At 45.3% G+C, this 12,285-nt stretch overlaps 1 protein-coding gene across 5 annotated transcripts in view; it reads right to left on the bottom strand.

Annotated features, from left to right (window-relative positions):
- NPNT (nephronectin) overlaps positions 1-11,716 on the bottom strand; it is a 74,429-nt gene extending 62,713 nt beyond the window's left edge. For 4 of the 5 annotated variants that reach the window (XM_060148549.1, XM_060148552.1, XM_060148550.1 and 1 more), the window contains exons 1-2: positions 11,511-11,716; positions 9,205-9,305 (exon numbers count right to left, since the gene is read on the bottom strand). In XM_060148549.1, the coding sequence (XP_060004532.1) occupies positions 9,205-9,305; positions 11,511-11,581 (172 nt within the window). In that variant the 5' untranslated portion in view covers positions 11,582-11,716. Of the gene's footprint in view, positions 1-923; positions 1,042-9,204; positions 9,306-11,510 lie in introns of all 5 variants that reach the window. The other variant, XM_060148551.1, reaches the window with a different exon arrangement.
- Positions 11,717-12,285: the final 569 nt, after the last annotated feature.

Raw genomic sequence — 12,285 nt, 5'->3', positions numbered from 1 at the left:
CCTCCAGGTTGATACAGGGTGACAATTCTTGGACAGGTTAGATCCCTGGTTGGTGCTGATCTCTGGGGAAAGGCATTCAAAGTCCCTTTCTCTGTTTCTCCCAAGGAGATGGGGCACTTACTGGATTGGGGCCCTCTCCAGACACATCATGTTGAGTCTTTCTCTTTCTTTTTTTTTTTCTTTTTTTTTGAGAGACAGATTCTCCTAGGGCATATGTATCCCAGAGTTTCAGGTTCCATTGCCAATGGAGCTTCAGGAGTGCATGAGGATTAACCTTTCCTCATACTCCAGTGAAAACAAGTTAAGTTTGTGTCTGGACGGTGACATGAGACTCTGCTTTGAGTCTATTCAGGCCCCAGTGGCTTATTTAAAGCAGCCCTCCATGAGATCCAGATGAACTAGAATAAAAACTAAGGGTCTGGGCTTCCCTGGTGGCACAGTGGTTGAGAGTCCGCCTGCCGATGCAGAGGACACGGGTTCGTGCCCTGGTCCAGGAAGATCCCACACACCACAGAGTGGCTGGGCCCGTGAGCCATGGCCGCTGAGCCTGCGCATCTGGAGCCTGTGCTCCTCAACGGGAGAGGCCACAACAGTGAGAGGCCCATGTACCGCAAAAAAAAAAACAAAAAAAACTAAGGGTCATTTGGGCTCCTTTGCACACCTATAACAATCAGGAGCTTTGGGGAAATGAGCACTGGTCAAAGATTTTGTTGTTCCTGGGCTCACTGGCCCTTACTCCAAGTAACAGCATAAGTAGGATAAATGATGCCTGGAAGCCATGTTTGTGCCTCACCTCTTACCCCAAGTTATAATTTGCATGAAAATGAGTAAGTACATACAAAATGGTAATGACTTTTTATACTGATATTCAATGAATACAAAAATAATAACTCATACAAAATTGATACAAAAAATTCTCCCACTGATTTCTTTGCAGAGCCTCCTAATACTGGATCCTAGGAGACACCTATCTGTATTCCATTCCCAATGCCTCTGGGTACCAATTCCATCAACTGCTGACTGATTTTTAAAATACATGGGCTGAAAAAAATAGAAAAAATATATGGACTAGCTTCTAATTAATATTACAGCAAACTTGACATTGTCAGAGATCCTAACTTGACACTGTCTTTTGTCTAACCTGGAATTGTCCACCCAAAGCCCTGTACTATACAGTTCACCCATCACTGCTAGATATTCTGGGCTGAATCAAGCTGAGTCATCAGAAAGCTAAGTATGTATAACGTTTCTGAAGCTGCTTGTAAAATAGTTTTCTATGAACTGCAGTTCTAGAGTAAGGGTCTCTTCTTAGGTTGGAGGCTCTTCTATGAACAGCTTTACAAAACCACCACTTGCTTCATGATAAAAACGTTGCTGTAGCCCCTTCCACTCCATCATTCAACCCCACTCTCTGAAGACCACATGAAAGTCTTTTTTCAGTACTATATGTGGGAAAAGCCATAATTTCCCCAAATAACTGGCTTGATTTTTCCCCAACAAACAACATGAATTATATAAGCAATGAAACTTCCCTTTTTCCTTTGGCTAGCAGCAACTAAGAGCTAAATTATGAAACATTAATTTAAATCCTATGGCTTACATATCTGCACTTATTAACTCGCCTCCCAACATCTTATCTTTTATTCTATCCTTTTTTCTTCCTCTAGCCATTGTTAATTATATCTTCCTATTTTACTGCATTCATTCCTGGAAGCCACTTCACATCCTTTCCCACACAAGGTAGGGCATAAAAACATAGAAATAAGTCCATTCTATTCGTCTTTTAAGATATCTTCTAAGGAATCAAAAATCGAAAATGACTGAATGGAAGGTTTCCACTCTGTATTATCCGTGATTTAATCACCTTTAAGTTACATATTTCATATAAGAAAATTTATAAAAATAAAATGAGAGCTCTTCAACAACTGTACTTACATAAAAATAGGATGACTATCTCTACCATATCTGTATGTATATAACAGTGATGATGAATGTGTAAAGATATTCACTACAGCATATTTTGTAAAAATAAAATATTGAAAACCACCTAAATGTACATAAATAGGGGATTTTTTAATTAATTAATTTAAAATTAATTATGGTACATCCCTATTTAAAAGAGATATGATACACCCATATTTAAAAGAATGAGTCAGGGACTTCCCTGGTGGCGCAGTGGTTGGGAGTCCGCCTGCTGATGCAGGTGACGCGGGTTCGTGCCCCGGTCCGGGAGGATCCCACATGCGGTGGAGCGGCTGGGCCCGTGAGCCATGGCCGCTGAGCCTACGCGTCCGGAGCCTGTGCTCCGCAACGGGAGAGGCCACAACAGTGAGAGGCCCGCATACCGCAAAAAAAAAAAGGCTGATGGGAAAAATTTTTAAACCTGCACAAAATCGGTGGGAAAGGGGCAAAAGTATCTGTCATGGTGGTGGGGGAGGGGAGGAGTGATGAGGATTAGACCATTATAACCCTTCTCTCGTTCCCTTTCATCTCCCCCGTGATGAAGGCGCAGCCCCTGTGATGAATACCTTCCATTACTCACTGAAGGAAACTGCAGGGAATCACTCAGCATCTCTGGATTCGCTTTAAAAGCAAGCACTTGATTCAACTGACTGAAAATGCGGGGAGATGCAAGAGGGAAGAGATATGGGAACATAGGTATATGTATAACTGATTCACTTTGTTATAAAGCAGAAACTAACATACCATTGTAAAGCAATTATACTCCAATAAAGATTAAAAAAAAAAGAAAATGCATATAACATGAATTCTACGGATGAAAACCACCATTACCATTGCTACAGAAGGGGGTGGGGGAAGCACACCTACATTTTCCAAAGCTTATCAAAAAGTTTCTCAGTAGCAAAGTGCCGTTTCTGGGCTGGAAGCGGCTCCTCAGGACCAGGTGTACGTGCACGTGCGCTTTCAGGTAGCATCTCCTTGTGGCAGGTATGTGAGGGCAGACGCAGCAGCTGAAGCCCACTGAAGGGCTTCCCTTGATTTGACCTGACCTCCCAGGCTGAGAAGTGCTAAAATTTTCTAGTCTGTAAAGGTTAAGACCTTCCCAGGTTAATTTATGAGGGGATCTAAGGAAATTAGTAGCTCTCAACAGTATGATATAAAGATCAGTACTAATGCGGGGAAAGAATGGAGGAACAAGGTAATTTCTGTGAACCTTAACTTTCAAGACGACACATACTCCAAAACTACCTATGGAAAAAGGTCAAACTTCTTCAACACTGATTCTAGTTTGGAATCTGCATTCCAAGACCACTTGAAGTCACCCAAAGTACATGCTGTTCTTAACCTTTTCATGCAAAGTGGTGGTTGGATAATCTTAATCAAAAAACGGACTTGCTAAGGATTTGGAGATTCAGGTTTAACGCTGAAAGTAGTTATACGATTGGCCACTGCTTTGCATTTATTCCTACCTCAAAAAATAAAACATGAGATTTTGCATTCTCACCCCAAAATTAGAGGAGGAAGCTGGTAAACATTAAGACAGTGAAGCGTGCTCAGCTCCATTAAGCTGGCCTGCGACCTGCTGGCAATCTTCAACACGGCTCTGAGCAGCACAACCTGCCTTGAGATTCCCAGTTACTCCTGGAGCGTGTACAGTTGTATGCATATAAAAACCTGCTTCATCTATAAAATGTTCATTCATGGCCAGTGGAGGTTGCCATGGTTGTTCACTACTAATGGAAAGGCACTCACTAGGAACAGTAGGGGAACACTATGTGTGGCCTTCAAAGTCACTTCCAGGGACTTCCTTGGTGGCACAGTGGTTAAGAATCCGCCTGCCAATGCAGGCGACACGGGTTTGAGCCCTGGTCTGGGAAGATCCCACATGCCACGGAGCAACTAAGCCCGTGTGCCCCAACTACTGAGCCTGTGCTCTAGAGCCCACAAGCCACAACTACTGAGCCCGAGTGCCACAACTACTGAAGCCTGTGTGCCTAGAGCCCGTACTCTGCAACAAAGAGAAACCCTCACAATGAGAAGCCCGCACACTGCAATGAAGAGTATCCCTCACCCCCAGCAACTAGAGAAATCCTGTGCACAGCAACGAAAAACCAATGCAGCCAAAAATAAATAAAATAAATTTCAAAAAATTTTTTTAAAAAGTCACTTCCAATATTTCTTGTTTACTCTTAACTATTTTAAAGAAAGTACTCAAAATCCAAAAAATCAAAGAAGGGTGTAATCTATATACTTTTGTGACTAGGGACAGGAAATCAACGACCGACATAGGGAACAAAAATTAAAAAATCATGTTCCTTTTAAGAGGCTGATTTCCGAACCCAGATATGAATAAGGAATGAAATATGAAGTGAACACTTAAATGTTTCACTTACCAAATCAAAATTCTCTGCTTAAATTAATACCCATTTCATTTGAAATACAGAAATAAATAATTCAATGCTTTGTTCATCATTCTTTCTAGTGGTCCACGATCATTAGCCATAAGATACATTATCCAAGTGAAATTATTTGACAACTCCAAAACAGTTTCAGAATGAATTACTGTTTCTCAGTCCTTAAGTTGCACTAACCTACAAGTTTATCTAGCGCTGATAAAAATCCAGAATTTTCACTTTACATGGCAATTGTACAGTTGTAGCCTTTACTAACTTCAGAGAGGAGGGAGGAGAAAATGAGGTTTAGAACTAATAAAGCAAAGCAAACTCTGGGAGTAGGTTTCACTTCTCAACAAAATCTCCAAAGAAACATAACAAAACACCTGCATTTTGCCTGGTCTTAAGGAAAAATGATACAAAACCATCCTAATTTATATAAATTCTTTCAAAAACCACAAATTGCTCAATGACAGCCTAAGAACTCAGGAACTGAACAGCTTTGTTGAAACCTAGAACTAGTTGTATTTTGAGTTTTTCTTCATACCTTTACAAAGTGCTTTCAACAGAAACACTATTGTTATAGCCACATATAGAGCCAACTGTCCAAGTAAAGTAAACAGAAAGATAACCATACAGAAATGCAATATCTAGATCCTATATACCCTTTTCAATATTAAGGAAGTTCTCAGATGGGGTTTAGAGCTGCAGGGCACCTTAGAAATCCACTTGTAAAATAAGAAAACTGCAGCTGAGAAATGTTAAATAGCTAATCAGGTACAAAAGTCAGGGCTCCACTCAGCTGTCCCTAATTGTTTAGTGCTTTTAGTTAAGAACTGTTTCCACGGAATACATGGCTTTTTAAAATCAGATATACAAACCCTGAGAAACCTTTATTACAGAGATCTCCACTTGAGTAGAGAAATTGTTAAAATAATTAAAATGAAATGTGCCATTAACAAGATGGAAAAGTTAAGGAAGTTAAATAGAATAACTACAGAGCAAGAAACAAGTATTTTGTGATAATCTAAGTGATTAAGGCGCTGTGTGCTGTAAATATGGAAGCATCGGTGTGTTATAAACATATTAAGAAATTTCCCATTTACAATCAAGAGCCATATCAATAGTCAATAAAGGTAAAGCCCAAGACAATTAACTGGAAAACCCAATTTTGAATTCTCAACATGTAGAGATCTGTTTATAAGTCAAGAACACAGAACAAAGAATCAAAGGATAGAAAGAAGGTACGGGTATGATCTCTAAAAGAACAATGAAAACATAACCTGCCTATGTCTGGAATAGGTCATGCTTTCCCCAGTGGGGCGGGAATATTGGGTGGCACAGGCGGGAGGCAGAAGGACAGCTCCTGTGCCTGTTTGGGTAGCAGCTCTGGTCCTTCCTTCCTCAGTCCCAGAGGGAAGGGCAGGAAGTCTGGCTGAACACGGCTTTGCGGGTGGACTTGGTGAGGCAGGAGAGAGGCTGGGCAATGCAAGCCCCCTGCCATGTCCGTTGTCCTCTCCCAACAAGTCTATGGAAAGGGGGGCAGCAAGTGAAAATGAAACGCAGCATGTTTTGTGTAAATACATATACTCGACTCACACAATATTGAGTCAATATGTCTCACATATGCTCAACCAAACGGAGGTAAACACTCACCCAAGGGTCAGTGCTCTAGGGTGTGAGACCTGACAAACAGTACGATGAGGGTATGGTCTCCCCCAACTTACACATCTTCTAAGGGACAAATTGGGCGCTTCTACATGCAGGTGGGAACAGTTTCCTTTTGCTTTGCTGTGCTGATTTGAAGGAAAATTCCAAAGTGAATCATTCAGAAAAATGAGAACCAGGGCACTTTTGCTAAGGAAGGGAGAATGCTCCTCATGGGAAAAAGAACCTGAGATTATCTAAGGGTCAGGAAGGCAAAAACATTTTTCACATTAGATTTCCCAGAAGCTGTTTGGAATTTTTATAGGTAATCCATTACCAGATGTAACTGTTAAAGAATAGCAAGGTACTTTCCTTGAATAAATACAGTGACAAAGGTTTTAATTTCACAAAAGGTTTCTTTAAAAACTAATCAGGACTTTTCCATTTGTCCCTGACAAGCCGTTCTTTCTTCCCACTCTGAGGTGACCACATTCCTCTACCTGTTTACAGCAAAACAAAGACAGGGGAATCTCTGAACTGGCAAAGAGGCTTTTGGACCATCTGAGGTTCTGCAAAAATAAAACACAGACAAGGCAGCATCCATCTGTGAACTCATTTTTACAACTCTGCCATCTGTAATATTAATGGTAAAGATCCCTCTGGCCCTTTTTAAAGGCATTTTGTTTTATTGCAACACAGAACCTTGGAACCATTTTTTTATTTCAGCAGTATAAATGCAAAAATGCATATATCATGCCTAAAGAACAAAGAATCTGATAGCATGGGTATGTCCCATCCCAGAACACTGTCAGTAGCAGTAGTCCTTTATATTTCTTTAATTTCACCAAACACACATAACAGTGTTTATTCTGTGCCAGTAGTTTTACGTGCTTTACAAATCATAACTTACTTAAGCCGTGTTGTGGTCCTAGGAGGTATTGTACTATCTTAGATCCATTTTAGTGACGAGGAAAATGAAGCACAGAGGGACTGAATAACCTGATCAAGGTCACACAGCTAATAAGAGGTGGAACTAATTTAAACCCAGTCAATCTAGCTCCAGAGTCCACGTTCCCTCCATTATGCTGCTTCTCAAACTTCCACCAAATCTAAGGTAAACTGTGATTTGTGCAGGATCACCTTACGCATTTATTACCATTTCAGTAATTACCTCATGCCATGTTGTAGCTTCCTCGGATTCAGTAACAGGAAGGAAAAGATAAGTACTATCCAATACTATATTTGACCACTGTGCAGTCTTTTAGAATCAAAATGAAGGTATAGAAAATAATAGAATAGTGTCCCATATCTGCTGGGAAAGCTACTGTGCAGAAAGTGGAACGCTAGGAAATCACTTGGATGTTTAAGTTTTGTAAAGCCACCGGACCTTTCAAAGGTCTTTAAACTCATTCAAATTCAGAACTGCCAAGCCAGTATATATTAGAGAAAATTTAATTCCGAGGTAAAGAGACATAAAACAGCTCCTAGAGGTTCTTTCTGGGGAATTCCACAGGTGATGAACCTCTAAGAGATCGAGTTTTCTCCGCGGAATTCTTTTAGCACATCTGGCAGAGTGCAAATATACTCCTCCGCGTGCTTCTGCCGACTGCCCTGACACGCTGCCTTCATGGAAGGTGTACTCCACTGAGCTCAGGGCACTCTGCCAGGCAGCCTTGTCCTGGGTGGGGCTGGCGGCCTGTGCACACCCAAAGCACTGCAACATTTGCTTTGGGAGTGTCCTGAAAATTAAGGCAGTGAAGGAGGAGGAAACTGTCTCCCTTCCTGCAAAGAAACTACTTATTTTTTATTCAGGAGAGATGTGTGTATTGGGTCAAGAGAAGAATCCTCTCTTCACCCTTTGCTTATCAACACCGGATTGCTCTTCAAATTCCACACCTGTGGCCTCCAGCTGTGCAAATACCTCTGGCCCTGTGGCATAAGACTTTATTTCACCAGGTACCATTCTTCTTTTTTGACCATCTTCCCTTAAAAACAACGGGAATAGACCAACCAGTGGGAGCACAGAAACTTAACCTAGTTCTTTTGTTTACTGAAAACTGAAGTTACCACCATCTGCCTTTATAAAAAGCAGCAATGACCCAACTGTGCAAAACGTCTGGCCCAGTGGCTTGCAGGGAGCAGGTAGACAAACTTTAGTCCCCTTTACCTTTCCATCCCTAACCAGAGAGGTCAACCTGGGGCTGTCACTCTCCCTCCTTCACAAAGTTAAGGACAGACATCACGCACAGTTCTCAAAGACTGAAATAGCTGAGGGAGTGCCTAGCTTTCCAAACTGGAATCTACCTGATTCCTCATCCTGCCAGCACTTCTCTAAGGCAGGCTCCTCCCTTTCCAGCTCCAGACTATCCTTCCCTATTTCTCTAAGCTCCTTTCTCAGCAGCAGTAAACACTGGGATATATGACACCCAACTCAGTTCCCACTATCTAACCAGACACACCAACCTCGTGCTCCAAAGATATGCCGGAAATTTACTTGGTAGTTTGTGGATTCTTTTGTTAGGGAGAGTGGGATAAAATGTTAAGATCCAGATAAAATGCTGGGAATGAATTTCTCAAACTTCTGGGATGTGGCTCTGACTTCTACCATTAAAATACCCATTTGTGATCATGTAAAATTAAAAATCAGTGTTCTGATTGGGTACTTATTACGTGATGTTGATTACTCATGGAACTTAAAGATGATGGGGTTTTTCCCAGAGGTATTATTGGATTATACTGGGTGGTCCATTTAGAAGCCAGTCAATACCATCTCACTTCAAAAAAAAAAGGTTTACAAATAGGCCAGTTTATACAACAGCCATGGTAAGGAATTTATAAGTGCTACAAGGTTCAGAGTTTATTTAGTGTAAATAGAGTCTAGACTCACTATCTTACTCCCACCTCAGAGCCCAGAGCAAAGGGAAGAGTAAGCCTGATGGGAAAACAAGAGCTGGAGGTATGGGGGACAAAAGCTAAAACGAGCGTCCTAGGTGGCTCTCTGTGAATAACAAAACTGGCACCTTCCTACAGGTGGCTCAGGTTGGAAAGTGGCAGAATAAGAGGTCAGGGACTGCAGATTCCATCAGAACCACACCACCAAGCCTTGCTCAGAAATGAGCCCTCCGACGTGCAGAGCGAAGCCCTGACGGATGGTGGACAGCCCGCCCTCAAAGGAAGCTGAAGTCCCAGGGGTGATACTCACGCTGACACTGTCCCCAGGACCGGCGGGCCCAGGCCCAGCAGCAGTCAATCCTCCCACCATAACGACACAGGCCAATGGATGACACTATTTGCCTGGGCCACCTACCAAACAAAAAGATTCGAATTAAATAAAGACACTTTTGAAATTAAAAATAATTTCCTCTTTGTTATTACTTTGGAAAAAAATTTTAATCACACCCAACAACTTTCTATGAACTCCTTCATGCCTGAAGAAATAAAACAATAACACACCTTCAGGGAAATAGTTCTGCCATGATCTAATTTCAAACATCAGACAAATGCAGATACAACCGCCCAAGAGTAGGGGGGTGGGAAAGGGAGGGGAAGAGCCTTTCTTACAAGGAAAGAGCACCAGCTAAAACCAAGAATTCTCAAGGCTGCCACTCATAGGATGGTTTCTGAAGCTTGAAATAAAACAGATTCCTCAAAGGCCCACACCTGTTCCTGAGAGGAAAGTCAGTTTTGACTGATACACTGTAAACTGAAAAGTATTAAGTAAGACATGTCAAATCAGAAAGAAAAATTTTTTCTGCCTTATATAACAGGTACATGTGGGAAGGAGAAGGAAGGGAGGTTTCTCAAAATCAAATGAAACAGAACTCTTTTCCAGGTATGACTCTTCTTCAGAAAAAGTTCCCAGAAAATAATGTACTTGAGAAAGAAGACTAAATAAAACCAAGGAGAGTTTAAAGTGTAGCTAACATCTCAAGTGTCCTTGTGGTTTGAAACTTTCCTGCATCAACTATTCGTGTTACCGTCCTCTCTAATGTAAATAAGGACTAAAGCAAGCACTCGATTTCAGGATAAGATTTACTACCAGATTCCACTTTGACACCTTATTTGGTAAATCGGTTCGTTGTTTAGATTCACACCTACCTCAATGACATTTTCCCCCTAGAGGATCAATATTTTAATTGTCTGTTTTAGACATCTTTTTAAGGCTGTATGGAAATCTTATACATAATCATGTGATGTATTTCTTGTTGCAAATATGTGTGCAAAGAAACGCACAACAGACACGAATGTGGGCAAATAATTACTTTAATAAAATAAAACAGCCTCTGGCCGCTACCCACGTTTTTTTTAGCTCCCTAATCTTTTCAATTCCCCTTCCTTTCATCTCCCCCTTATGCCCCCAAGCCCAAAGGACAAATAACCACGAACTTTCCATTTCCTCCAACCAGGTGGTAAACCAGCGGCTGCGCTTCTTCTCTTCAGCGCTCCACTGGCTTCCCTCCGTTCCTTCCAGGTAGAAGAAAACCAATCAATTGTGGAACTGATTCGTTCCAAGATTGCAGGAAAAACAGGTGCGGCAGTCTTTCCGGCTGCGCGGGGGCGGGAGTGTGGGTGCCGGTCGTTGCCTGAGGGCGGTGTGACTGCAGGGCGGTGTGACCCAAGTTAAAAACTCTCCTGGCTGCTCCTGCCTCGTTTCGGGGCGACTCTGGTCTGCAATTGCGCCGAGGTGGGGTAACCGAGCACGCCCTCCCTACACACACACAGACACACACAGAGAGAGACACACACAGAGACACACACACACACAGTCGCGGGAACCGATCCGGCGATGGGGAAGAGGGCTCCGCGCGCAGAGGCGGGAGGAGAGGCTGAGTGACAGCGGAGCGGAGCACAGCCTTGGGTTGTTGGAACCTGTCAGAGCACGCAGGAGTCAGGTTCGCCCTAAGTCTCGAGAGCTGTGTGTGCGTACAGACACACAGACACCACACAGACACACGCACGCACGCAAAGTTCCCCACCCCCGCCAAGGAAACCAAGTGGGGAGGCAAACAGGTCCCTCCCTGGAAGCCCAGTCGCTTCCTCTCCCCACCTTTTGTGTGAGCTGCCCTGACAGCTCCCAGCCGGGATTTGGCCCCGACCACCTAGAAGTTTCCCCACTGCAGAGCTGTCTAAACCAAGAACGAGAGTTTCCCAGCCAAGAGATGTCCCGCGCGTCACCTCCTCTGGGACGGCTAACCCGCGCCCTCAGAACCCAGACGCCCGGCTCGAGCCTCCCCTCTCTCCCAGCCCTCTTTGCTGAGCCGTGGGTGGGCGGCTCGCGCCGCCGCGCAGCCTCTCCCGGGGAGCCGCGGCCGGGTTCCCGGACTCGCAGGGGGCGCGCCCTCCAGGCCTCGGGCAGCCACTGGTAGAGAGGGCGGCTCGACGGCTCTCCTCCCGCCGAGGCTGTGCGGTGGCCCAACTTCTGGAGCGAGAGCAGAGAGGGGGAACCCCAGGGCGGTGTGAAATTAGCGCTGCAACGAGCAGGAGAGGGCGCCCCGGGGTCCGGCTCACCTCCCGTCGAACTCCGCGGCCGCCTGCAGATAGAGCGAGGACCCGAGCACCAGCGCCAGGAGGAAATCCATGTTGGGCGACGAGTCCCGCGCGGCGGCTCAGCTGCGCGCGGCGAGCAGGTTGGGGGTGCTGGGCTCGCAGGAGGCGCGCTCGGCTCCCCTGAGGAGCTGCGGCAGCCGGGAACCCCTGCGGCCGCCGCGGCTACTGCTGCTACTCTCGGAGGAGGGCGGCGCGGCGCGCAGCGGGAGCAGGTCTGCGCGCGGCGTCCCGAGCCCCCTCCGGCTCCCTCCCCGAGAGGGGAGGTGCTGCAGGGGAAGCTGCGCCGCCTGCGGGGAGGGGCGGGGGGCGCGCGTGCGCCCGACTAGCCGCTCTCGGGGCCCCGGGTGAGGGGTGAGGGCGCTCGGCCCGGCTGCGGGAAGCTCGGGGGGCGGGGGCGCCGCGGGAAGGCAGCGTCTCTTGGGGACCAGCCAAGCAGGGTGAGCGCCAGGCTGGGAGGAAAGTTGCAAGCCTGGCCTGGGCTGGAGAGAGCAGGGTGCTCGGCAGGAAAGGCAGAGCCGGGGAGGAAAGGGGCCCGGGGCGGAGGTGCGCGCTCCGCGGGTTCCTTCAGAGCAGGTGGTGACCGAAGGGGCGAGCCGCAGCTTTCACCGGAGGGCGAAGTCCAAGATGAGAGAGGTTTGTGGGACTGGAGCTGAGCAGTGTCTGCATGTAGTGAAACCGCAGCACGACTTGGACAAATTAGCAAAGGCAAACTCCGGGAGTTTGCTTCTCCCGCAGA

This window comes from Lagenorhynchus albirostris, chromosome 4, assembly GCF_949774975.1.
Source record: "Lagenorhynchus albirostris chromosome 4, mLagAlb1.1, whole genome shotgun sequence".
NCBI classification, from domain to species: domain Eukaryota; kingdom Metazoa; phylum Chordata; class Mammalia; order Artiodactyla; family Delphinidae; genus Lagenorhynchus; species Lagenorhynchus albirostris.
The sequence above is the reverse complement of the archived record's forward strand: the minus strand, read 5'-3'. Positions and strand labels throughout refer to the sequence as shown.